This window comes from Alternaria rosae (genome assembly GCF_020736505.1).
Source record: "Alternaria rosae strain MPI-PUGE-AT-0040 chromosome Unknown BKA58scaffold_1, whole genome shotgun sequence".
Classification (NCBI taxonomy): Eukaryota; Fungi; Ascomycota; class Dothideomycetes; order Pleosporales; family Pleosporaceae; genus Alternaria; species Alternaria rosae.
Window position 1 is genome coordinate 314,725 of NW_025763570.1, and position 23,018 is coordinate 337,742.

Sequence of the window (23,018 nt, forward strand, 5' to 3'; positions counted from 1 at the left end):
TTGATGTCTGTGTCACTTGACACTTTTAACTAGGTGACTCAGTAGCTCAGTAACTCATATCGAACCCATCGTCCTTCTCCCCCTTGTTCAAGTCTTCCTGACTTCGGCTCTTTAAATGCCACAGCTCCCACAAACGATTCAGACTCAATCGCTCGACTCGCCATTCTGATGCATTTCGCTGCGAAATATCGGCGGTTTGTCGTGGGAGGAGTCGAGGAATTGAGCAAGGGGAGGGTCCGTAGTGCACGATCATGTAGAGACACATGTTTATCTTGAGAGATGTGATGGGTGCGTGACAGCGCAGGGTGGTTTTGGTAAAGCTTTGCGCTTGGGGGGGGGGGGGGGGGGGGGGGGGGGGGGGGGGGGGGGGGATGTGATGTTTTGTGTGAAGACTTTGGATTTGGATCCTGGTAGTGACGTGGCGATGAAAGAGACAGTAATTAAAAAAACGGTGTAAATGGGAATCATGAAGTGGTAGAAGTGTTAGATAGAGTGAAGTCGTGCATGTGGTAGTAGGCAATGAGTAATGCAGATGCAGATATGGAAGTCTACGTGGTAAAACGGGTGTGAGTCAACACGCCCCTATTACCAGGCCGGATCTGAAATGAGCTCAGCTCAGTTCAGCTGAACATAGATGAGCGTTGTGTGAATTTGGAGTTGGTACGTGATGGCATGGGGATGGGAAGGGATGCGGAAGAGAACAAAGACCCAGCTAGGTGGGTTCTTTGATGCGGGTACGTGGGTCGTTTTGAGAAGTTGCAAGCATCCTTGTGTAGAGGGTATGATTCCGATTGAGCGCCATTTTGGTGGGTGGTGCGGAGTGGTGGCTGGAAGATCGGGAGAATTGGAGAGCAAGAGGTATGAAACCGTAGAGGTATGTATGAGAGAAGAGGAGATAAAACGTCAAAGTACTACCAGTGAACTTTGGATCTATTCCAAGGCAGAAGTATGATACCCGTACGTTCCGGTGTGGTGAGAGTCTCTCAGTCCTCTGGTAGTTGCACATGTCAACCTCAAAATCGTTCAGACCATTACAACATCCAAAAGTAAACACATTCAGTGACAACACGAAATGTTTCATGGGCTGAAGACATCTATCATACAAACATCCATAACCTCGTTGCCATTCTTCTCGTAACGGCGTAGCGTCCATCGGAGGCCGCCGCCTTCCGGCTTATCCAGCCTTGCCCCCACGTTCGCGACTGTGCCGCAGATCTACGGAAGGCGGGTAAGAACAATACCCGCTACCATTTTACTCGATACCATCAGGTACAGTAAGCCGACGGCGATGTCATACCGCCGCTCACGCACATACGCGAAGAGCCATCAAGATTGGTTTTCGCAACAACACCGATTTTTACATCCCCGTCCCACCTGTGCCTCCAGGACCAAAGAAAAAACCATCAAAGAGATCCAAGCCATTGCCCTGTCGGTCATTGTCAGCACACGTACTCCCATAGTGGTGAAAAGTAGCGAGAGGGGAAAACTTACATCACTCCAATCATGCGTCCCATCACCAAACCCCATTCCAAACCCAATACCCACATCTTGCAACCCGCCGCTTCCTGCGTCAGCACCGTTGCCGCTTGCGCCCTGCACGGGAAAACTGTCTAGGAAGTCCAAGTCCGAGAACCCTAGATCAGGGTAGCTGGACGTGATATTTTGTGTGAAGTTGTTGTAGGGCACTTGATTGCTGATTTGATAAGGTGAAGGCATTGACGGGTTGTTCGGCGGAGAAGTAGAAAAGGTACTTTGTTGGTTCGGGCTAGTCATATTCGAATTCGCAGCGAAGAAATTATTCTGTTGTTGCTGCTGTTGGTGATGGGGCGTGCGTAGTTGAGGAGACATTTTCAGATCCGCTGTAAAAGGTTGCATTTGGGATTCGGATTTCATAGGTGGAGGAGGGGGTCTCATGGCGTTGACTTGGTTGCTTACGCGGCTGAAAGACCGTTTGTCGGTCTCGTCATCGGAGAAGAGGTCTTTGAGGTTCATGTCGAAGCGTGGCATGGGTCGACGCTGCTGCTGCTGTTGTTGCTGTTGCTGTTGGCCAAAGAAGTTGGCTGTGTTTCTTGGTCCGTAACCTTGCATGTCAGTGTCTGATCTAACATCTGCATCAGCTGCAGATGTATATGCAGTGTTTGGCGATGTTTGAGTAGGGTACTGCTGTGCTTGCGGAAGTGACCGCAGAGCTTGAGGTCCGAAGCCGGTGGTGGACATGCACATCTGAATGGTCGCTTTGCTCATCCGATCGAATGCATCGCGGCATGCTTCCGCAGGTGGGCACTTGTCGATCAGGTCACCCAAGACGGATGTCGCGGCAAGGACGGTGAAGTCGACGTCGTCAAGAGACTGCATTAGTTAGACATGCGTGTTACACCAACAAAACGTATCTACAGTAGTACGGAAATTCGGACCGACTTACCAATAAACTGCGCACATGAACGCTGTGCCACACAGCGTAAAGGAAGGATATGCCTGCAGATGTCAGCACTGTAGGTACCGGTGAAGATGGTGAAGCTTACCAGCCATGAAGAGATGGTGTGTTGCCAAAAAGGTGTAGTTGACGAGATGTACGCGGTGCAACTGTCGATACAATTTCAGAACCTTCTGACCGGCTTCAGCTACCTTGAGGAAAACAAGATCTTCGTCTTCGCGCTCCTCAAGATTGCTCATGGAAGGACTGCCCATATCTGAGCCGGTGTTGCCCAGTTCTTCTTGTAGACCAGAGGGAACGACCAGGCTCTGTCGGTACAGCATAATCAACGCTTGCCAGTAATTAAGCTCCAGAAACAGCGGCGAGAATTGCACGCCGGCATCAAGCTGTGTCGGTGCAGAGTCTTTCCACTCCAGTAACCGTCTATCGATATCTACGCGCCACGCGCGGAACGACTCAAAATTGATCAGGAACGGCGAAGGCAGCTTGGTATGCATAAACTCATTGGTCTGGTTGGCACCACTCGCTCTTGCCTGCTGTGCCTGCCGATGTTGTAGGACTTGCAGGATTTCAGACTGCAGTAGTCTTAACCGGAAGTAATGATGGGCTACAATCTTGTATGTCGGTTTCTCTTGGTGCACTGGCGGTTCCAGGAATCCTTCCTTAGTGATGTAGCGATCATCGAGGAGCGAAGGAAATTCGGTAGTCACGATTTGGTCTGTAATGCCCTATGCACCTGTTAGTCACTGCAGCCAGTTTTGAGAGCACGAGACCATGTTGGAAAGTCGGTATCGACCCCCTGGTGAAGCCTGCCGCACATGCATGCGGCATCGTAACATAACCGACATGATCGGTAGTACCATACGAAGATGAAGACCCAGGAGAGTACTTACGAAAGGTCTGCCAACACATGTGCTGACGAGCCTGTCCAACGAGTAAACGCACCACCACAAGCGTCTCCGCAGGTCTCTGACCCACTGTCTGCGGCCCCTCTCTTTTGCATCTATTTTCGAAGGGTTCCCGCCGCTGGCAGCCGTCGTGTTCCCGTTACCCTCAGTTTTGAAGGCGGCGGTTCCAGCAGACTGGTCTTCCGCACCCGCCCCGTCGATACCCACGCCATCCTCGTAATGCAACCCTAGGTCCACTCCAAGACGGACGGCAACGCCGACAATGTACCACAGCCCAGGGGCAACGGGTCTCAGCAGCGCAAAGCCCGCGAGCAGTAGCACAGCCTGCAGCTCCTCCAGGCCACCGCCGAAGCCGTCGGGACGGTCCGCTGCGGGAGAGGAACCCAGGAAGTTCTCTAGGTGCACAATGGCGGATGCGTGGTACTCCTCGGGCTGGTGCTGGTGGCCTGCAAGTCGCCGCTTCTTGCTACTCGGCGGTGATGATCGTGATTTTGTTGGTGAGCGCCCGTGATCCGACGTCGGCGAGCCCTCAGAGTCGGAACTGCCTAAGATGATGCCAGCGCCTATGGCAAACACGATGTTGAGCATGTACGACTCTCGTGATGTGCGGTGCCGTTCACCGGAAGCGTACACGCGCTCAAACATTTCCATAAACTCGCCCCGATGCAAGATGGGGATCTGTGGGTTTGCGTGCTCAAAGTACAGCTCAACAAGACGCGACCCGAGCTCTCGGTCTGGGAAGGGCGCCTGGCGTATGGTAGGTTTGGTTTGCAGGCCGAAGAAGGAGTCGCGCATCGAGGTGCCGCTGTCCACGACATTGCTCGTTACTTTGGCACCCCGGTTGCTGCCGCGCTCAGAGGAGGAGCCTGATACCGAGCTCTTGACGGCAGCAAACACGACGCGTGCAAAGGATATGCCGGATGTGGAGCCCAGATATCGCGGATCACTGGCGCCTTGCACCGAGACCATTCCGATGTTGGACACGAGCTTGGTGAGCTTCTCGCGATCGTACTTGTCGCTCTCCTCCTTGGCCTGGGCAGCCGAGGGTTTGGTATTGCCATTGCGCGGCGGCGGCGCAGCGGATATGGGTCGTGGGGTGGCGGCGCCATTGGAGGCAAAGGCCGGATTGAAGTCGTCGGCCTCTTGGAAGGGGATCGAGTTGTCGCGCAGGAGCGACTCGAGGTAGGCGATTCTGGTTTCGCAGTAGAATACATAGCTGTAGCGCTCGTCAGTCGTAGCCGAGGCGACCGCCAATAGCTCCCCTCCGTTGTGCGTACCTGCGCGGAATCTCACGCTTGGTGATGGGATCGTAGCCGACGCACTTGACGCCGGCCTTGTCGCATGAGGCGCACGAGGGCAGGCGCTGGTCGCAGCGGTTCTTGCGCAGCCGGCAGCGGTTGCAGGCGCTCACATTGCGGAAGGAGCTCGACGATGACGAGGAAGGCGCGGTGGGCGAGGCAGGCTTCACTGTCGATACGGACGACTCTGAGGGCGAGGGCCGGTCGCCGTCATGAGACGCCTCGTCCAAGGAGCGCTTGAGGCCGCTCATCAGGGCGCATGGCAAGAAAGTCCGCAGGGTTCGGGCTAGTGACAGCTCGCGCACGTCTGGCGTCTATTCTCCGAGCTCTCACTGAACGGGCGGGCAGCCTTCTTACTCCCCCGCACTCTGGATTAGGACGTCAGCGACAGCGTGAATAGGGCTGCGGATTGCGATTGCACGGGGAGGATGTCTTCCATTCTCCCAGCGGCACGCCGTAGTCGTCGCTTGCTCGTGGATGGCTAGCTGGTCGGCTACGGGCCTTATCTCTCCAGCGGAAGATAGGCGTGGGCGGAGTGTGGGTGCGGCTGCACGTCATGCTCGCCATGTGGGTAGACGTCTACTCTGCCATGCGGTATGGGGTGCGTCAAGCATCAACCTGTTCAAGATTCCATCTTCCTCCTCCCTCGCAGTTGCGTCATCGCTCAGCTACACATCAGTCCTGAGGTTGACATGGCTGCGGTGCTGATTGCAAGCCCGCGTAGTATTACTAAACTGCCTCGGCCTAGGTAAGCCGCCGTCGCGATCCTTCAACACCCAGGGACCACAAAAGGAAGAAGTTACTTTCGTCACTGCACGCACATATATGCCGTCCATGACCTCGTGATACCGTTTCATTGCCGAAGCAGCTATGCAAGGCGTCCGGTATCCGCATGTTGGCGGTCACTGACTCGCGATCCCCGTTGCTCCTCCACGTGCATGAAGCACACCGATCCAAGCACGTGTAGAAGGCAAAAGGAAGCATCCGTAACGTACAAGGGACCACTTCGACAATGCAAATTACCCACTACACCTGTTTTGCCCCTTCCGCTTAATCTTCAAGACAGACGCATTGAACTCACCGCTGGAGGCTTGCTCTGACTCGGATCCAGCTAATGCACTCTTCACGACGTACATGGCAAAACAAAGGTCTGGTGTTTGAGAAATCATCCAAATCATGAATTGGTGCTCGAGCACGCTAATCTAACATACAGTATAGCAAAGGAAACTAATAACTACTGGGGTATTCTGTTCTTGAGACAAACGCCGGCTCGGGGATGACCATTGCTAGTCTCCAATACAATCGAGCTTTCCCTTCTAATAGTGTTAACCCAAAAAATGCCGCCCGCGTAAATGATGTCGCTAAATCGCACCCATAATGATGCGCCGCGCGGGAGATGTAACCCTCATCTCTGCCGCGATAAAAAAAAAAAAGGTCTCTATAATCCGAAATTATGGTGTGAAAGGGAAGGTCGCTACCAGCGCGTCGACGCCGTGCAGAGGGCTTGTGCCACATCATGCAGGTCAAGGGGCGTCGTTACTGTTTTTTGGTCGTGATTGCGTGAATCTATTTGGAGAGGACGATCTCGATATCGTCCGGAGTAAGAGTGATGACGGACTCTGCATCTGAGTCGGAGTCGATGAAAGACTCCTCGTCTTGTGCAGCGAAGCTGGATCGCTTGGTCTCTGTGAGGGCGAAACCGGGGAGCCATCCGAGAAGAGCAACGGCGGCAATTGCCCACCAGGCGAGGCCAGACATGTGGAGAGTGGTACCGAGGCTGTCAACGGCACCCGAGATCGTGGGACCGAAGCCGCGAGAGATACTAGCAGAAGACATGGCGACGCCGTTCAGCGTGCCGAGAACCTTCTTAGATGGGGACGAGTTTGCGAGGATGATAGCCAGGGATGGGTAGGAGAGCGATTGGAAGGTGACCTTGGCGACAAGCAGAACCGCAAGTCCAGGGATGCGCAGGTTCTCGGGAAGGATAGCCAGGTAAGGAGCAAGGAGGTACAGGAGTGGGTAGCAGGCGAGAGTGATCCAGAAAGTGCGGAGGCTGCCGAGCCTCTTGCTGACCCAAGGGAAGAGAATGACCTGAGCGAACATCTGGAGGAAACCTTGCACTGCGAGGAACGCGCCGGTCGTTTGAGTAGACCATCCGAAACCTCCCTCAAAGCGGAAGGGAAGGTGTTGGCTACCCTCGGTTGGTACATGCTTGGACATGAGAATAGGTAGAAGCTGCTCTAGAGAGATGGTGTGGAAAGCAAGAATACCATAGCACACTACATTCAGGCACACTTGCTTGGTGAATGCTTGTCGGAAAGTCGGCGCTGGCTCGAATTGCTTGTCCAATTCGAATTCTGGGACCTCTGAGATGGAAGTTCGTGTGCTGCAGAGAGTAGGCGAAGTGTCGGTGCTGCGGTAAGCCTGTACGTTGTGGTCGTGGTCGCTCAACATCGAGCGCATCTCGTCAAGCGAAGCATCCTTGTCGTCAAATCTCGCATCTGCGTCACGCTTCCACAGCTTCTGTAGAAGCCATTGCCCCGCGTCGCGGCCTCGATCCTGGTCGTACTTGCGATCCTCGTGGGTCTCTTCCAAGAACAAAATACCGACAGTCAGGCCGAGAACGACAAAGCCGGTGCAGACCAAGTTTGGAAGAAGGAACGGGTACGTTTCGAAGATGGTGTCCTGGAAAAACGGCATTACGTTAGCGGGACGAGCGAGCAAGCCGCCAAGCGCTCCGCCAATGATGGTGCTACAAAAAGCGGTCAGCGTGGACAAGTCGGGCTGCTAGGAAAATATCTTACCCAAGGCACCAGACAAAGGGCATGATGGAATAAGCGCGCGCTATGGAAAGTCAGTCGTGCGCGGCGTATAATTAGAGTTATGGCAAAACTCACGCTGATGTCGCTCGTCCGTAACAAGCTCTGCGACAGTGGTCTGGAGAACGCCGATGTTCCTGCATATTCGGTTAGCGAGGCTCAGACGCTAGATCGAACTATGACCTCACCCGTTAAGCAAACCCCCGAGAGCCCGCGCAATCAACGCCATTGGTAGGCTCTGGGAAAAGCCGAAGAGCAACATGCTCAGCCCCGTCCCAAAAAGACCTCCAAGTAGGACCTTCTTCCGTCCTACCCGATCACTCAGTCGGCCCCAGAAAATGCCACTGACGCATTCCATGAATGCGAACGAGGATGTGACCATGCCCGTGTACATGGAAATTTGGGCGGTGGAATGTCCGGTCATGAAGGATTCGACCATGAAGTATGCGTAGGGAAATATCGACATGAATGCGATTGGTTCGCATATCCGGCATAACGCTACCGTCGTTAGCGACTTTCGTGTGCTGTTAGATCATGGCATGCTGCTCACCAAGTACGGCCATCTGTCGGGTTGGGAAAGGTGTTATATCGCTGCCGGCGGCAGCTGCCACGCCATACCGAGCCATGTTGATAGTATCGAAGTCGAATGTAAGGTGGTGTGCAGGTATAGAGGTGGAGGTCGTCGAAGAAGAATGTCAAATACTATGACAGCAGGTGGTGAATGTCAAGTGAAGTGGGAGTCAGCTGTGACAAATAAGACATGTGCGAGTTTGCGACAGATTAGTACCTCCAGGGCTCAGAGGTCAGAGTCAGTTTGCAAAGGACGCGAGCGTCACAGGGTATATAAGGAGCAGCAAGATTTAAGTGGCGTCCTGAAAACGGATAGACCACTGGGATGAGCAAGGATTGTGGCGGCGGGGAAGAAACGGAGAACAAGCGGTGATGGCAGTGGGTATGGATACGTAGTGTGGGCGGATAGGGACAGCGGAGGGACCAGCGAATGTAAAATGAGTAGCGGATCCGTGATGCCATCGTTGCTACGAAACAGCCCACCGTCTGTCGATAAGCGACCGGAAAATGCAGTGCTGGCAGCCGAGCTGTACCTAGCTCTGTTTTTTGTGACTCCATGTCACCGGACGGGCTCTGTGTGAGCATGCGAGAGCGAATGCAGGCCCCTGAAAGTGGGCCAGGGCTGGGCTGGGGAAGCTTTCTGCTCATCGAACAAACCGGTCCGGGTTGGGCGGAATCCACGACATTGGACGAGCTAGAAGGAACCGAGTAGGGCGGACCAGGGAGAGTTGCAAGAGCGTTGGACGTGGCTCGTAAGAGGAACAGGATCAACAGAGCAACCCGACTCCCCGGGACCCAAATCCTCGGCGCTAGAGATGCCCGCATGCCTCTACCGACATTCACAGGCACTAGCGCGCTGAGTCGCGCCACAGCAGGGGGGACCCTGTCGCTCTGTGAACGACATGGCAACATGCCGGCGACTTGCGGCTTGCTTTCCTTCCCTAAACGGACACGGCGGCTCAGAGGCCGATGCCCCGCCAGCAAATAGGACGTCGTGCCGCCAATGGTGTAGAACACAAGGCGATGCTAATTTTCGCAGCGCCCATTTCAGGGGCACCAGGACACCAAGCCGCGGTCAGACTTTTGACGTGAGGCGAGTCAGAAGATTCGCCGCAGAATTTCGAGAAGCAGCTTGGGCCATGCAGCTGGGGCCCTCGTTGTCATTGATGATGAGCGTCTGTCATGGCATCATACCTTGCTGCTTGATTGCTCCGACAAACCCCCAAAAAATAGCGGTGTACTGCATGCCTATTCGGCAGATGGACACCAACCGGTCACGCGGCAATGCGCATTAGACAACGTCGCTTTGTTGCAATGCCTGGCGATCCGGATGGTCGTCAGCGCCGCAAGGCACGAGTCGCGGCGCTTGAATGGCCGAGGAGGACGACGCAGCGCGTTTCGTATCCCTCAGATCGCGACCTGGCACTAGGCGTGCGGCGATTTCATTTGCTGCCCCAGGTATCATTTCTCTGCCCCCCTGTCCGGTCAGCGTGGTTTCGAAGCTTCCCACGCTTGCGCATTGGGCCCAACCGGGTCGCAGGACGTGGCTTGCTGCTTGCATCTGTCATTGCTGGTCACACATCGTGATTGCATTCTCATCAGTCATCAAGGCATCATAACCCTAGGACCCCCATCAGCTGACGAGGCTCTGCGCCCTTCTGCGGCAACGTAGCATCTGTACTGCTGCCCATTTCAGACCGCTTGATTAGGTTTTGCCAGCACTCCCATTTCCGGTGGGCCCCGGACATGCTTCCGTCATGTGCTGTAAGTGAGCTGTCGCTGTATACCAGCGATCTCTGCTTGCTGGTGCAAAGGTGTCCAGGGCACAACGGCTGTTTCGACGCAACCTGGCCTAAGCTGTCATGGCGGTGTGGATATGTAAGGCTGGCCTGCAGATTTCCACGCGAGGACAGGGTTCGCAAAGAGATGGAAGCGTCTGAGACAGCCACCGCCTTTTTTAGCGCCTCTAGGTTGACGCCCCCTGGCCCTCTTATTGCTCTGATGGAATCCTCCGAGAATGACACCATGCTTCTTTGCTCTTAGGCAATAGCATAACTCATAGCGTCGTGCCGCGACGAAGATGACAGCAGATGCAGGCGGCGTGGGTTGGAGAGATTTCGGAGGATTGGGGTGTTCACGCGCTTGTCGGCACGAGTGTACAAAAACGAAAAGCCAGCCTTGAAACCGGCAGCGTGGGTCGATCGGAATGATGCTGCCCGATCATTCTGCATCAGGTAGATGCTCGATGCGGCGTCGACTCTACGTGCGAGGCTTTGTCTGCCTTCTTTTGCTCGGTTGCGACGACGTGTAATACTGTCGCCTTAGGTTACCCATTATGGGCTAACTGGAGCCAGCGCATTTCGACCCGAGAGTTGTACGACGTGTGGTCATCAATCATCACCATTGCGGCACAGCGTCTCGAAATAAGCGTAGGAGGGCGAAAGTTGATTATCCTGATGCTGGTGTATAGGCTGGCTCGGCAAGCGCAAAGCGGGATGGCTAACCTCACGTCCCGACACAGGCGTTTCGAGACGACATAGGTGTGTGTGAGCCAGTTCTGCCCTGACTCGCCAGTGCCAACGGCGCATGCGGTCATGCACCCTCTCCGGGACTCTGACGTGAGTCCGGTGGTGTGCGTTCAGCCGGATCGTTGCGAGTGTGCCGGCACAGATGCTCGGTCGCAACATGCGGACAGAGTCTTGTCCCAGGGCCGCGCATGACGTCCCGCGTATGTCTGACATAGATGGACGACGGGACTGGAGCGGCAGCCCGGTATGGGGCGGGTGAGGAAGATGCATGCAGTGTTACCGCGAATATATCCAGACGTGGTGTAGGGATGGTGTTCGACAGGGCATTGCATCCACCGAATAATCATCAGCTCGACCTAATCAAACACCACTCACGAACTGCCACGTTGATGGGCAGCCGAGATCCCACGCGATGCTGCCATACGCGCATCTCCTTTCGCGACCCGGTGAGATACAGAATGGTGTTGGTGGTGTTGCACGCTCAACGAATGGCAGGCGGGGAAGCGCGTTATACTCAAGCAGGTGAGAACGCAGATCGGCTAGCACTAGCGTCGAACGCGCTTCGGCTCTCTATCGCAGGCGCCGTGCTTGCAAGATGCCGAACGACCTACAACCATCATCGCTGCTCTCGAGATGCCGTTGTCCGTCTCTGCGTCGGCTCTCCCGTCGTTTCGGAAGCAGCATCTTCTCGTCGAGTTGTGAGTCGAGGCACACGGCTAGCAGCGGCGTTTCCTAACTCTGCACAGCACCCGTCTGCGCTACGCACAGCTGGATGGCGTTTTCTTGAGCATCACGCCCGGCGACCCAACACTGTGGGTAGGTGTAATATTCGTGCAGAAAGGTAGGCTGTTCCATAGGGCTACGCCATGGTGTTGCGTTCCTTGCAACGTTATTCACGTTTGACAGGACCATATGCGCCAGCAGTCTTACGCTTCCAAATCTCCTTCCCGCCCAGCTATCCTGCTATACCCCCCCTCGTGACTTTTTCTACCGATGTCTTTCACCCACTGCTCACGCCACTTACCACATATACTTACACGACTGGCTCCGCCGACACGGATACCGTCAGTGCCACGGATGAGGAGCGGCTGCCACCTGGAGGCTTCAGTCTTCGGCACGGCTTTCCGCACTGGTTCGGCAGAGCTCGAAGATCTGTACCGAACTCTCGCGATGTCAGTGGATCTTCAAATGCTTTTCCCGTGCGGTCCGACTCCAACGTCACGTCTGGCGTCCTTGGGGCCTCTCAGTCTACTGCGGAGTACTCCATTGTGCGCATGCTAGAGTACATCCGCTCGACCTTTAGTGAGGAGTCAATATTGGACTCGCTTCCGTTAGAGGCTGCTGCAAACCCAGGCGCTTATCATGCGTGGCGGGCGCATCGGGCTCCGATATTGCAATCTCAACTGTCAGACCGAGCAACTCCGAGTCCCGACCCTTCTACGACGGATAAATCAGAAGGTACATCTGCATTGGGACGTAATCGGCGTCCTGGAGAGTGGAACTGGGAGGGAGTCTGGGAGGAACGCGTAAAAAAAGCAGTCAAGGCTAGTATATCGGAACCAGTCCTGTTCGGCGCTGGCGCTGGAGAAGACATAGTAGGTCGCAACAATATTTGACGAAGCCATTACTTACTCCTGTGATAGATTCGCTTTCGCGAGGCGGACGATGAGATGCACGAGAAGATGAAGAGGCACTTAGAAGTGGCTGCCGCACAATTGGGCGAGGCGTAATCGCTGGGTCATTGCTTGGATCATGGACGGCATCGGTTTCCTAGATGAAACATGAGCACGAAATGCACTACAGAAGCTCAGCATCGTTTTGAACGCGTCTTGATGCGAGATCGTGACTGTCTACTTTTCAGATTCAGGAAAGAGCATCGTAGGTTTGTTGACTCGCCCACCTCGCACCTTCCTGGCTTGTAGCAGTGCCTCTCACCTTCAGACCTCACCCCACCGTTGGACTGTCAACCTCTGTTTCCACATCCCACTCTTACATCTCAACTTGGGCATTGCCTACTCTTCTTATCTATCTCCGATATTCCGTTTGCCATCTGGCGACACTCTTGATCGAAAGGCCCCGCGCGCTCAAGGAACTGGAGGTGAACGTGAGCGCAGCGCGGTGACTGGGCTTTTATTTGTGCCTAATTGGGACGCGTCGATAATGATCACAACAACAGCAGCAGCTGGCAGCATCTTTCTGGACCGCACACCTCTCTGCCCACCTCCCCTCCACATCCAGAAGAAGTCGCGCAAAGCTACTTTCCGAAAGCGAATATTTCGTAAGTCAACTCCTACCTATAGCGACGATCAGTACGTGTCCGGTCCGCTAGACGACATCATCGACGAGATCAAGAGCGATATCTGGGTGTCCCCACCCGAATACAGCTTCAACTCACCCGTCTTTGATTGGGCGAACCCGCCCAGAGCACCTTTGTCGTGGACCGTAACACCTCTGCCTGTTAGTCGCGCTCCGAGCGACCAACCTCTTACGATGCGCAAGAACAGAAACAGTCGGTCCTCAGCCTCAGGATCCAGCTTTGGAGATCAGATGGCGTTCTCGCGCAAGAACAGTCAAGTCGAGCCCGAGAATGGCGGTCCGGTACGTTCTATGCACACCACTGCAGTCACCCTTTGGCCGTTGATCGATATGGCGTCCAACGAGCCTGCGCACCCTCTCTTCGTCGCCGATAGCGCTGAACACATGAACGCGCAACAGGCTCTCGAGAAGGCGGTTAGCAACACTGAAGGTAGCACCGAACCGCTGAAGCGGCGCATGTCATCAAAGCTTCGACTATTTACCAGTGGTCTACCTCTCTTACGTCGTCACAACACTGGAGAGACTAGCGCTGGTATTAGCGAGTCGCCGGATCCAACGTCTCCTACGACAGCTACAGCGCTTGCGGCTCACGATGAGGCCGGAGAAGACTCAGAGGTGAAGCACCCAGACGCTGAAGCTTTCGGGGCTTACCTGCTGCAAAACGCCCGCAAGTAAGTTATCACCTGCGAATTGGTGCAACAGTCACTAACAATACCCAGCGGAGACGAGTTCACCTCCCTTATGGGATGCATCTCGAAGCGCATTCCTTCCCCGACTGACTTTGATCATGAGGCTTCAGAAGCGCAGGTGTCAGACTCAACTTTATATCTGCCGACAACCCTGCGGGCAGCGGTAAGACTGTTTCCCGAGGTCAAGCTCCTCACCGAGGAATACCAAGACATCGGCGTTGCTATCGAAATTGAGGGTGTCCTGCACAACCGAAAGCCTCTGCCCGACGCCGGTATTGATGTGATCTTCGTGGTAGACAACGGGTCAGTGCCTGCATGATGGGGTCGATGATGCTAGCTGACATTGTGTACAGCTACTATGTGACTCCGGCTTGTCTCGAGAGGTCACTAGATGCGGTTAATGGAGCCTTGGTAAGCCACCATCGCTGATGCTGCTCAGAAGCAATCTGCTCACTTGTTTAGTATCATCTTGGCCCTAAAGATCGACTGGCGCTGTACACTACTCACTGTACCCACCTTGATGTCACCGGAAACAGGCCAGAGGTGCTTTATCCAATTCGACCCGTCTGTGCAGATGTCGATGAGATCTTCCGGGATTTGACGTCTAGGATCGCACATTCTGGTTCGCAGCTTTGGCATCCGCCTCGTCCAAACCCCTCCATGACTGATGTCATCCTTGGCATCGCCGGATCTATGGCGGCCGAGCACCTCAAGGCTGGTCGAACTCATGTCATCGTGCTGTCTCCTGCGGCTCATGTACTGCACAAAGTGTCGAAATCCTTCCCGGATATCTACATTCATTGCATCAATCCTGCGTTCCTCCCATATCGCCGCAAACCGGAGTTCCAGGATACCATCTGTCTTGAAGACTGCTGCAAGAACATTTTCGCTAGCAACTGGTCCAAGTATCAGTCCACGTCCGGTCGCATCAAGCGCATCTTGAAGAATGCTCGCTCTGAGAAACCCGTCGGCGAACTGACTGACTTGAAGGTCGACCTTCGGACCAAAGCAGGTTGTGAGATCCTCACTTTCTGTGGTTGTAAGGAGATTCGCCGACTGTTTCCAGGACAAGTGCACAATCTCTTCGTCTGGATTCGCATCAACAAGGCTGAGACTCGGGGCGTCAACCTCAACTCCGACAACCCCATCCTCAACTCATGCCTTGACGCCAATGGACTGAGACAGGAGCTGCAGAACTGTGTTAGTGTTGGTGCCACCAAGGTAAGCCCTCTCGACGTGCAGCTACTGCATCGCAGCTCACTCCACCCGACACGATCTTGGATGTATACGGAGGTTCCGCTTGTCCTCACCCGCGAGCTTGGCGGGTTAGCGCCGCTCCTGGATACATCCATGGAGTTCTACAAGCGTCAGCTTTTCTGCAACCTTTCTCGAGTGCCGGCGGACGAGGCTAAAGTCGTGGCTGAAGCAACCCTTAGCACCCTCCCGAGGAATCATGAACAAGCAAACATGCTACTGGAGCGCATGTCGCACGAGATCAAGCTTCACTTGGCGATCCGCAAGTATGAGAAGGAATACCGACAGAGGCTCCCGCTGTGCCCCGGTCCCACTGACATCGAAGCATCTCACAAGTGGCTTCGCGAGTTGTGGGCTTGTAGGAAGAACAAGCGCAGCGGCTCAGATGTTGCCTGATGCCTGTCTGCGAGCATATCTGCGATTCATCAAACTATAGTGGTGAAGGTCGGTGGTGGCTGTCAGCGCCTTTGTTTTTGGCTCGAAGCTGACGGCCAGAGGGTGGAGGGGAATACTGGCGATGCATGTGTTGGAACAGCGAATCTCGCTTTCGACTTTGGTCCATTGAAGGCCAGTACGATCTGGAACGATCTGTAGGATACACATCTGGCTTTCACGTTCTGGATCATCGTCTATGAGGCGCGGAGGAAGCCGCATCTTGCCCTGGAAAGCCCAGGCCGCACCATCCGAAAATGGTTCGCTGGGGGAATTTTGGGCCCCGGATCTTCTACGGTCCCAAAATTACGATGTACACACACTATTAGATTATTACCCCAGTGCGAACCATGAGCATCAAACGAGAGATCATCTTGCATACGAGATTGCAAATCTCCTCGTGCGGTTAATCGCCGGATGACGTTTGCGTTTTTGCTTTTTCGTTTCATCCCATATGCAGGTCGTCGTTTCTTTCTAGATGTAGAATCTCCCCGGTCGAACTCGGCTGAACACCCTCTTTGTCCACGGCAGGGCTCGGAAGTGGGAAAGAGGGCTGGGAAAAAGCAAGGCGAGGGTGCATCGGAGTCTACTCCGCCCAGTGCCCAGCCTGCATTCTGCAGCTCGATCGCGAGAGGGTTCGGAGGCCATTTCGCGGTTCACCGCCACCGCCGCTCAAACTGCACGATGCTAGCGGCGCATGTACGGACGAAGCTGAGATGCGAAAAACAAAAGATACATGCACCATGCACAGTGCACGCGATCCCTGAACCCAGACTTTTCATGATTCCGTTCCCACAAAACGCAACACCATCGTGCATGCAGCAGCTCACAGACGCGCAGACGCAGACAGGGTAAAAGCAGGTGCCGCATATACCCTCCGAGGCCTAGCATTGTCCCTCCGACAATCGCGTGCCGCTGCGAGGAACAAGCACAATTACCCTGACTTTGGCGCCAGCGTATAAGCTCGCTGCTATCAGCCGGGGAGTTGCCCCGGCGCCCGGCAGCCATGTACGCGTGGTAGTCGGGCGCCGATGTATGTAGGGATAAGGTTTGGGGCTAGCTGACGCGACGGCAGACGGGCCTTGTGGATGGATGCCCAAAGGCTGTTTTGGGGTAATGGGAATGGGGTACTCGTTGAACTTTGAATACGAATCGGATCGTACGATGAGCATGGGTTTGAGGTGGTGCTGGCGTGGGAGTAGATGGGCGAAGGGTACCCGGTAGCGTGTTGTGTGTGGGTTTAGTGCGTGGGAGGGTTGCATTGGCTTTGTTCTGGTGAGATATTATGTTTCCGGTGATGCATGTGGGTATTTGCAAGGAAGCAGTGTACAATGTGTATGCAGAGGGTTGTGGCTGAGAGGATTGCATGAGGCTCTCACCGCAAGAAAGTGATGCACGATGCATTGACCGAGAAGAGTAAGAGCGTCGTATTGTTGTTCTGTTATGCAGAGATAACATGGATGGTTGTACTGACATTGCCATTTACCTTATGCTATTGCTATACGACAGACGACTACATACATGATTGACACGGCCAATTATACAGTGTAGGTAAGGCCTTCGACTTGTATTAAGTAGGATTAGAAACTAGCTATACAGTACAGATTCTATATACAAAGAAGTGTTTCTGTAGCGCAGTAAATGGGAGTAGCAGTGCAAAGTGACATGATCTAATGTATATAGAGCTTCAAGAAAGACGCCCCAGTAAGACCGTTGGAAGTGTAAGACGCATGGGATGCGTGGTGGAACGCTTCGTTCGACATCGGGCGTAATCATAATGACAGCCCATTGTACTGAAACTTGGAAGATACAGCTGTCGCCCGGAATATATCGACAGGCGACGAAGACTTCAAGGAGATATACTGCATGCAAAACCGTGGCCAAAGCCAAAAGGAAAAGCTCAAAACTTCGTCCCCACATCTTCAGGACACCATCTCGAGACCCCCTCTACCCTCCACAAGATAGAATCGCGATATCCAATCCCAAGTCCAATGCCTTTCTTATGCTTCTTCGGACTCGCTGTCTCGTCTCTCATGTCGCTCATGCTATTCACTTTGGCAAGAAGACTCATTCTCGGTCCCTCAAAACTCTTGTTCGAATTGACAATGAAGTTCGTCTTCACCGTCAAAGGCGACGAAGTAGGAGAGGAGTACGTCTTGTGAGGCGGAACCATGAGTTGACCGTGGCCAGCCAAGGGTGTCTTGCGGCGGAGTTGAATCAGCGATCGTTTCTTGAGAGGAGGCGGAGGGGTGAGATTTGGTCGTGGTGGAGTGAATTGATGCCAAGGTGGTGTTGGCGGACGTGATGACATGAGACTGGATGAACCGTTTTGAAGTGCGTTTTATCTCTTCCCAGCCTTTGTTCCGAGGCACGGAGGTGATTGTTGGGGTTGGAGATGATGGCTGGACGAAGTATGTGGACTGGGTTATTGTTTTCTCGCTATCTGCTCGTTCGGAATGTGGTGGTGATGGGATGTTGTTGGGCGTGAGTGGCGTGTAGGCGTATTGGTCGTCTTTGTATGTGGAGAAGAGGATGCTACCAGTTGATCGAGGTTGTGTAGCTGATAGTGACTTTGCGGCTGCTATGCTTGGTAGTGAAGCCATGGACGTTTCGTCTTCTGACAGTATTGTAGGTAGATTTGGTCGCAACGGTGCTCTGCTTATAGGTGCTGGTGCATATACCATCACTGAATCTGGCGTTTCCGATCTTACATCGACTGGCAGAAGAAGGTCATGTTCGATTGGATCCGGAAGAGGATCGTCGGCGTGTCCCTCTCTAATAGATGCTAGGATCTTGCTCGCCCGACGCCAGGAAGGAGATATTGGTGGGACGTTCCTCGATTCGGAGTCTGGCGAAGGACAGCCACGAAAGCTCCTCAATGACCTTTGGCTCCTGACACTGCTTCGTCTCGACGATACTGAATGACTACGTTTCAAGCTGCAACCATTCATGATTGGACTTAGAGTTGGCGAAGGAATGTGGTGGTCGCCAAAGAGTGGTGTCAGAGACGCCGGTACAGGAGGAAGAGGTCTTTGCGGACCTGCGGCATACTTTTCCGCCGCCGCAGCAAGAGCAGACCCAGTTTCACTGGGCGAGGCAATTGCATCACTACTTCTCCAGTCCATGAAGGGGTCTTCAGGATCTGCAAATGGATTACCTGGGTCACTGTAGTTCTGCCCATCAATGTTAAACCAACTGCGAGGATCGTACTCCCGAGAGTTCTTCGGCACACGAGGCGGTGTTCTGCTTCCAGTGGAAGGCAAGCCACTTGCTCCACCAGACATGAAGATGAGTGCGTCATGGGACGCACTGCCACTGCCACCGTTCCCGCCAAGTGAAGGATCGTACAAGTACGCCTCTTTGGGTAGATACCCGACGAGTTACCGCTTCCACGCTTTGCCGCATGAATGGCGTGGTAGCGACGAGCGACGAAGATCGCGGCGACTATAGCAAGTAGGATCCCAGCAGTGCTTCCTATAGCAACCCCGGCAGTCTCCTCTGGGGTAAGTGGCTTTGAGGGTGGAGCTGCGGCGGCCACTGTCTCGGTAGCACTGCTGGTGGGCGCGTTGGTCAAAGTTCGGGTCCTCAGGGTAGTGTCGTAGATGTTTGTAGACATCGAACTTATACTCGAGCTAAGTACCGAGCTCTCAGTCCTCGTCTTCGTCTTGGTTATGAAGCCGCTGAGCGACGTAGGAATAGAGAGAATAGCGGATGTGGCGGTAGATAAGAGAGGACTCAATGTAAACATGTCGCGCAAGGTACCTGATCCGGTCTCTTGGGAGCTGATGACAATACTAGCCGTAAACAATGGTGGGCTGGAAGTGGGAGTTCCGCCAGTGGCGCTGGAAGTTGAGCTGTTCGTCCACCCAGTAGGGGCCGTTTGAAGCGGAGGTTCAAGTGGAAACGGTAAAAGCCCCATGTTAACGGAGGATGACGCAGAGATTCCTAAAGCGGGGGTTGATCGTACAGTGGTTGTGTCGCTCAACCAAAGCGGTGCGTCTGAGATCTGCGCCGCCTGACTGGATGTGGCAGTGCTCAGGGTCTGACTAGTCGTAGACACGATGAAGGTTTGTGTGAAAGAGCCAGATAAGCCGAAAGATGACGAAATCATAGCAGTACTAGAGAGGCTGCTTGCCGCTGAGTATGTAGTTGCGAAAGCCAAGGAGGAGGAGACGGTGCCGTTTCCTGGTGCCGACAGAGATATCGACTCAGTTGTCCGCGCTGACGTCGTAGCAATTGAGCTTGCTGGCCTTGTCATGTTGCCGTTAATTGGATTGATGGGTATGGGTTGCGGCCGAATTGTGGTTCGAGAAGTAGTGTCTTCGAGCTTGGAGGATGCAGGAATGGTAACGCTGCCGCCCGAAGTCGAGCTATCGATCCGAGAGCTGCTAGATTGGACAGATGCGGTCACATTCGTTGCAGGAGCCTCGTTTGTTGTTACGCTAGGCTGAGCAGAGCTTGGTGGTATGCCCACGATCACTGAGCTCATAGAAGCTGCCAAGGATGCTGTTGTAGAAGTAATGCTCGCCAGAGGGAGTGAACCACTGGCGAGAGTCGGGGTTGATGAAGAACTGATTACACTGCTTTCGAGATGGGCTGACGCGGAGAGTGTTGCTGCCGACGTGTTAGATAATGCATTGCCCTGACCCGATGGCAGATTGGCATATCCTGTTGAAGCAGACGATCGTGCTGGTTGAGATGCGACACTGGTTGGTGTGGCCGCGTCTGTGGACGAAAGAGATGCGAGACTGCTGCCTCCAATGACCGCCGGAGCGGAGCTTGAAGCCACCCAGCTAGCAAGGCTAGACACAGAATATTCGAGTAGTTCTGTAGCCTTTGTGGGCTCACTGGTCGCTCCACCCTTTGAAGAGATCGAAGAAAGAAGTTTGCTCGAAGTGATCGCAGTAGCATCGACCGTAGAAGTCGAAGATAGAGGCTGCGAGGTCTGTGAAGGAAGTATCATCAGGCTTGATACAGCCGGAGGGGAAATGATCGCTGAGTACGTGCTGACAGGCAGAAGAATGCTTGACGCTCGTGATGAGTCCGCGATGACCCATGTTGCAGACGGGGTGGATATGCTCGTGGTCGACTTGACATCTGAAGTGACCGGAAGGACCTGAACTGTGGATGATGCGCGCGTAGAAGAAGAAGCTTCTGATGTAATCGAAAATGCTTGAGCAGGTATCGGTGTTTGTATTTGATCGATCAAAGAGATCAATGATGGTGCAGATAGCCGCTGCGTTCCTGTGATGACAAGGGATGTCGCTGCCGGCTCGTCCGCAGCAGAAGATGTAGCAGGCGCGCTACTACTTCCACTACTATATGGGCTCGTTGTTCTATCTGAGTATTGTTTCGTTGGATTTAATCTGCGAGAAGAGCTGGTCGTCTGGACAGTGGCTCTCGTCGGCGCGTTGATCTCGGACTTCGACGTCGTAATAGAGTCCACTGTTGTAGAAGTGTAGAGCGTCGATGTATCTGATGTGCTTAGGGTTTTTGGAATTATCTCTGATGTACTCGTGTCATTGCGAAAGTGCAAATCGCGCCGTGGAATTATAGGAGATCTTTCGTTCGTGAGATGTGTATTAGAGAGGCTTGCAGCTGCGTAACATAAGTAAGTGCAGTCATCTATCAGCGCTCCACTTACTCTTTGAACCTGATTCAACATCACTTGCAACTACCAAAGATGCAGTGCAACAAGCGAACAGAACACCCTCGAACCAACCCATTGCATGCTCACGAGATCTGAAACGAATGACTAGAGGAAAGCAAAGCAGAGTAACAACAACGAGGCGGAGGCAGCACGGCAGATACCCGGAGATGATGAAACAGACAACAAAGAGGCGACCTATAACTATTGAATCCCGCGCCTCTTGCCCAAAGGCCGTGGTCCTTCGTACGGTTGCACTTTGTTCGGACCGAGCTGGGTTAGGCGCGATGTACCTTGCATGGGTGCTGTAGGAACTGGGGCTGAGTCGACCACACCTTGCATACAACCCCGAGAATACTTACTGCAGCACCTATGATTAGCTCAGAATCCGGCTGTGGCGCTCGATCGTTCGCATATTGTGCATCAGCCGCCCGATCGTTTATAACAGTTGTCAGAAGTGGCAATTTGGTCGCATTACCCATGATGTGCTGCGCAAAATACCTTCTATTGACTTCGCTAAATTGACAGAAGAAGCCCTGCTGACTGCCGACCCCGATATTGACGTGGCGCAGCCCTCTCCAACCTCTACGACCTCGACAGTGCCTGTGCCGCTGATTCGGCTTCGCGCTAAAATTCCAACAAGCCTCTCGAAATTGCGGCGGGGCGTGTCTGGTTGGAACATGCAGTTCTCACTGACGCTGCTGGCCCCAGGCGGCTGGAACGGGTACGCTCCGTACCGCCCGTAGGAAGTGCCGCTCTTCCCTGTCATCACCGTGTCGAGGGAATCGTTCATGCACCAGTGGAGCCATCGCCGGTGACGACCTTGGCTTGGCTATCTCGAATAAGCTCCCCTATCCAAAGAGGCAGTGCTCGGATAATGGGAGTAATCGCTGGGCCAAGAATCAGTTGCCCACTCTTGACTGAGACTATCTGGTTGACCATGGCCTCGGCTACATCTTCAGGCTCCAGGATGTTTGCGCGAACACTTTTCAGCCCCGCCGCAATCGCCTCATGTGAGGTGATTGCTGACTTGGTCCAGTTGGGATGGACCATGGAGGTCTGGATCGTTGGACACTTGTAGCGATGCTTAATCTCTTGCGTTAATCCTTCGTGGAAAGCTAGGAGCGCCGCCTTGGTGGCGCTATAGTCTACGGCACCGGCGAGTGCAACGAAGGAAGCAAGACTTGCGACGCCCATGATGTGGCCCTTTTTCTTAGCAAGCATGTCTGGCAGAAACTCTTGGACGGTGCTCCAGTGACTCAGAAGATTGATGTCGAACATTCTGTTGAGGTTGGCTTGGGGGATGTCTTTTACAGTCCACGCGTTACCGATGCCAGCATTGTTGATTAGTATGGATGGTGAGCCCAAGTCGGAACGTATGGCTTCCGCCGCCTGATGGATGTTGTCTCGCGATGTGATGTCACACTTGTAGTATCGTACGAGAGCAAGCTCATCTAATATCATTAGTTTGAAACACAAGGATCCTGTGCCGCAACGGACCTTTGGTAAAGATTTCTGACAGGGGGCTAACGTCGAGCACAGCGACCCTGATGCCATGAGATGTGAGCTTCTTGACCACGCAACCTCCTATACCCGCCGAACCACCCGTGACTACAGCGACTTCATTCTTCCAATCCCAAATAGACTTGTCGGTCCTCCAGATCCATCGCCTTTCGGCAAAGCGATTGAGCACCGAGTTGAAGTCTACAAGGGCCCATATCGGCAACGCCCACTTGAGGTAGTAATGGAGGGTTACAAGCTGACTGCTGGAGAGACCGAGTTTCCCACCAAGTCTGAAGTACTCGGGTTTGGCAACTCTGAGTAGCACGGCTGCCAGTGTGAGCAAGGCACACCGGATCATGATGGGGCGAGTAGATGGGGCGTAAGCGTTTATTGAAAATGGGGGCTGATGGGGGTCGAGGCAGGTACTATGCAGGTACTGATACGAACTTCGGGGGCTTCCAAGAGAGGACAAAAGATAGGCAAACGATTGAACGCCTGTCCTAGGCAGAAGTAAATGCCTTAGAAGTCATATGTACTTTTGAGGTTTGCTGGGTACCGAGGCATGTAGGACTAGCCCGGACAAGCGTTGTAGATCATCGATCGGAACTGGAGCCGCCATT

At 53.9% G+C, this 23,018-nt stretch overlaps 8 protein-coding genes across 8 annotated transcripts; 2 read left to right on the forward strand and 6 right to left on the reverse strand.

Moving 5' to 3' along the window:
* Window positions 1–364: 364 nt before the first annotated feature.
* Window positions 365–1,125, reverse strand: BKA58DRAFT_371472 (uncharacterized protein). Its single transcript, XM_046169032.1, has one exon. It carries the CDS (start codon window positions 1,079–1,081, stop codon window positions 713–715), a length of 369 nt encoding a protein of 122 aa, XP_046030273.1. The 5' UTR covers window positions 1,082–1,125; the 3' UTR covers window positions 365–712.
* Window positions 1,056–5,218, reverse strand: BKA58DRAFT_371473 (fungal-specific transcription factor domain-containing protein). Its single transcript, XM_046169033.1, has 6 exons — window positions 4,620–5,218; window positions 3,328–4,558; window positions 2,523–3,162; window positions 2,423–2,475; window positions 1,492–2,349; window positions 1,056–1,426 (listed from the first exon to the last, which is right to left on the reverse strand). Exons 1-6 carry the CDS (start codon window positions 4,889–4,891, stop codon window positions 1,358–1,360), a joined length of 3,123 nt encoding a protein of 1,040 aa, XP_046030274.1. The 5' UTR covers window positions 4,892–5,218; the 3' UTR covers window positions 1,056–1,357.
* Window positions 5,219–6,201: 983 nt separating this feature from the next.
* BKA58DRAFT_1654 (major facilitator superfamily domain-containing protein) lies at window positions 6,202–7,984 on the reverse strand. The gene is made up of 4 exons (XM_046165069.1): window positions 7,648–7,984; window positions 7,538–7,596; window positions 7,445–7,484; window positions 6,202–7,392 (listed from the first exon to the last, which is right to left on the reverse strand). Exons 1-4 carry the CDS (start codon window positions 7,923–7,925, stop codon window positions 6,207–6,209), a joined length of 1,563 nt encoding a protein of 520 aa, XP_046030275.1. The 5' UTR covers window positions 7,926–7,984; the 3' UTR covers window positions 6,202–6,206.
* Window position 7,985: 1 nt separating this feature from the next.
* On the reverse strand, window positions 7,986–8,895 carry BKA58DRAFT_1653 (uncharacterized protein). The gene has a single exon (XM_046165067.1). It carries the CDS (start codon window positions 8,852–8,854, stop codon window positions 8,240–8,242), a length of 615 nt encoding a protein of 204 aa, XP_046030276.1. The 5' UTR covers window positions 8,855–8,895; the 3' UTR covers window positions 7,986–8,239.
* A 2,114-nt stretch (window positions 8,896–11,009) lies between these two features.
* Window positions 11,010–12,502, forward strand: BKA58DRAFT_1675 (ubiquitin-conjugating enzyme/RWD-like protein). The gene is made up of 4 exons (XM_046165100.1): window positions 11,010–11,255; window positions 11,304–11,398; window positions 11,464–12,152; window positions 12,201–12,502. The coding sequence occupies exons 1-4, from the start codon at window positions 11,191–11,193 to the stop codon at window positions 12,285–12,287; spliced, it is 936 nt and encodes a 311-aa protein (XP_046030277.1). The 5' UTR covers window positions 11,010–11,190; the 3' UTR covers window positions 12,288–12,502.
* A 215-nt stretch (window positions 12,503–12,717) lies between these two features.
* Window positions 12,718–15,243, forward strand: BKA58DRAFT_445583 (uncharacterized protein; the record flags this gene model as incomplete). Its single annotated transcript, XM_046174143.1, has 4 exons — window positions 12,718–13,544; window positions 13,593–13,865; window positions 13,916–13,973; window positions 14,025–15,243. 4 exons carry the CDS (start codon window positions 12,718–12,720, stop codon window positions 15,210–15,212), a joined length of 2,346 nt encoding a protein of 781 aa, XP_046030278.1. The 3' UTR covers window positions 15,213–15,243.
* Window positions 15,244–16,828: 1,585 nt separating this feature from the next.
* On the reverse strand, window positions 16,829–20,211 carry BKA58DRAFT_406948 (uncharacterized protein; the record flags this gene model as incomplete). The annotated part of the gene is made up of 8 exons (XM_046171994.1): window positions 16,829–16,855; window positions 17,200–17,563; window positions 17,670–18,606; window positions 18,642–19,010; window positions 19,296–19,695; window positions 19,729–19,754; window positions 19,791–19,862; window positions 19,896–20,211. The coding sequence occupies 8 exons, from the start codon at window positions 20,209–20,211 to the stop codon at window positions 16,829–16,831; spliced, it is 2,511 nt and encodes an 836-aa protein (XP_046030279.1).
* A 1,141-nt stretch (window positions 20,212–21,352) lies between these two features.
* BKA58DRAFT_463500 (uncharacterized protein) lies at window positions 21,353–22,969 on the reverse strand. Its single transcript, XM_046174877.1, has 2 exons — window positions 22,396–22,969; window positions 21,353–22,349 (listed from the first exon to the last, which is right to left on the reverse strand). The coding sequence occupies exons 1-2, from the start codon at window positions 22,754–22,756 to the stop codon at window positions 21,685–21,687; spliced, it is 1,026 nt and encodes a 341-aa protein (XP_046030280.1). The 5' UTR covers window positions 22,757–22,969; the 3' UTR covers window positions 21,353–21,684.
* Between the last annotated feature and the right edge of the window lie 49 nt (window positions 22,970–23,018).

Bases quoted from the DNA above. Each gene is read 5' to 3' on its own strand.
- BKA58DRAFT_371472 (XM_046169032.1), bottom strand. From the start codon at position 1,081: ATGAAACATTTCGTGTTGTCACTGAATGTGTTTACTTTTGGATGTTGT.
- BKA58DRAFT_371473 (XM_046169033.1), bottom strand. From the start codon at position 4,891: ATGAGCGGCCTCAAGCGCTCCTTGGACGAGGCGTCTCATGACGGCGAC. The intron at 4,559-4,619 runs GTACGCACAACG...CGAGCGCTACAG, and splicing joins AAGCGTGAGATTCCGCGCAG to CTATGTATTCTACTGCGAAA. The intron at 2,476-2,522 runs GTAAGCTTCACC...TGACATCTGCAG, and splicing joins ACACCATCTCTTCATGGCTG to GCATATCCTTCCTTTACGCT.
- BKA58DRAFT_1654 (XM_046165069.1), bottom strand. From the start codon at position 7,925: ATGTCGATATTTCCCTACGCATACTTCATGGTCGAATCCTTCATGACC. The intron at 7,485-7,537 runs GTGAGTTTTGCC...GACTTTCCATAG, and splicing joins TACGGACGAGCGACATCAGC to CGCGCGCTTATTCCATCATG. The intron at 7,393-7,444 runs GTAAGATATTTT...CGCTTTTTGTAG, and splicing joins CCCTTTGTCTGGTGCCTTGG to CACCATCATTGGCGGAGCGC.
- BKA58DRAFT_1653 (XM_046165067.1), bottom strand. From the start codon at position 8,854: ATGCGGGCATCTCTAGCGCCGAGGATTTGGGTCCCGGGGAGTCGGGTT.
- BKA58DRAFT_1675 (XM_046165100.1), top strand. From the start codon at position 11,191: ATGCCGTTGTCCGTCTCTGCGTCGGCTCTCCCGTCGTTTCGGAAGCAG. The intron at 11,256-11,303 runs GTGAGTCGAGGC...AACTCTGCACAG, and splicing joins CAGCATCTTCTCGTCGAGTT to CACCCGTCTGCGCTACGCAC. The intron at 11,399-11,463 runs GTAGGCTGTTCC...CACGTTTGACAG, and splicing joins TGTAATATTCGTGCAGAAAG to GACCATATGCGCCAGCAGTC.
- BKA58DRAFT_463500 (XM_046174877.1), bottom strand. From the start codon at position 22,756: ATGATCCGGTGTGCCTTGCTCACACTGGCAGCCGTGCTACTCAGAGTT. The intron at 22,350-22,395 runs GTCCGTTGCGGC...TAATGATATTAG, and splicing joins GTCAGAAATCTTTACCAAAG to ATGAGCTTGCTCTCGTACGA.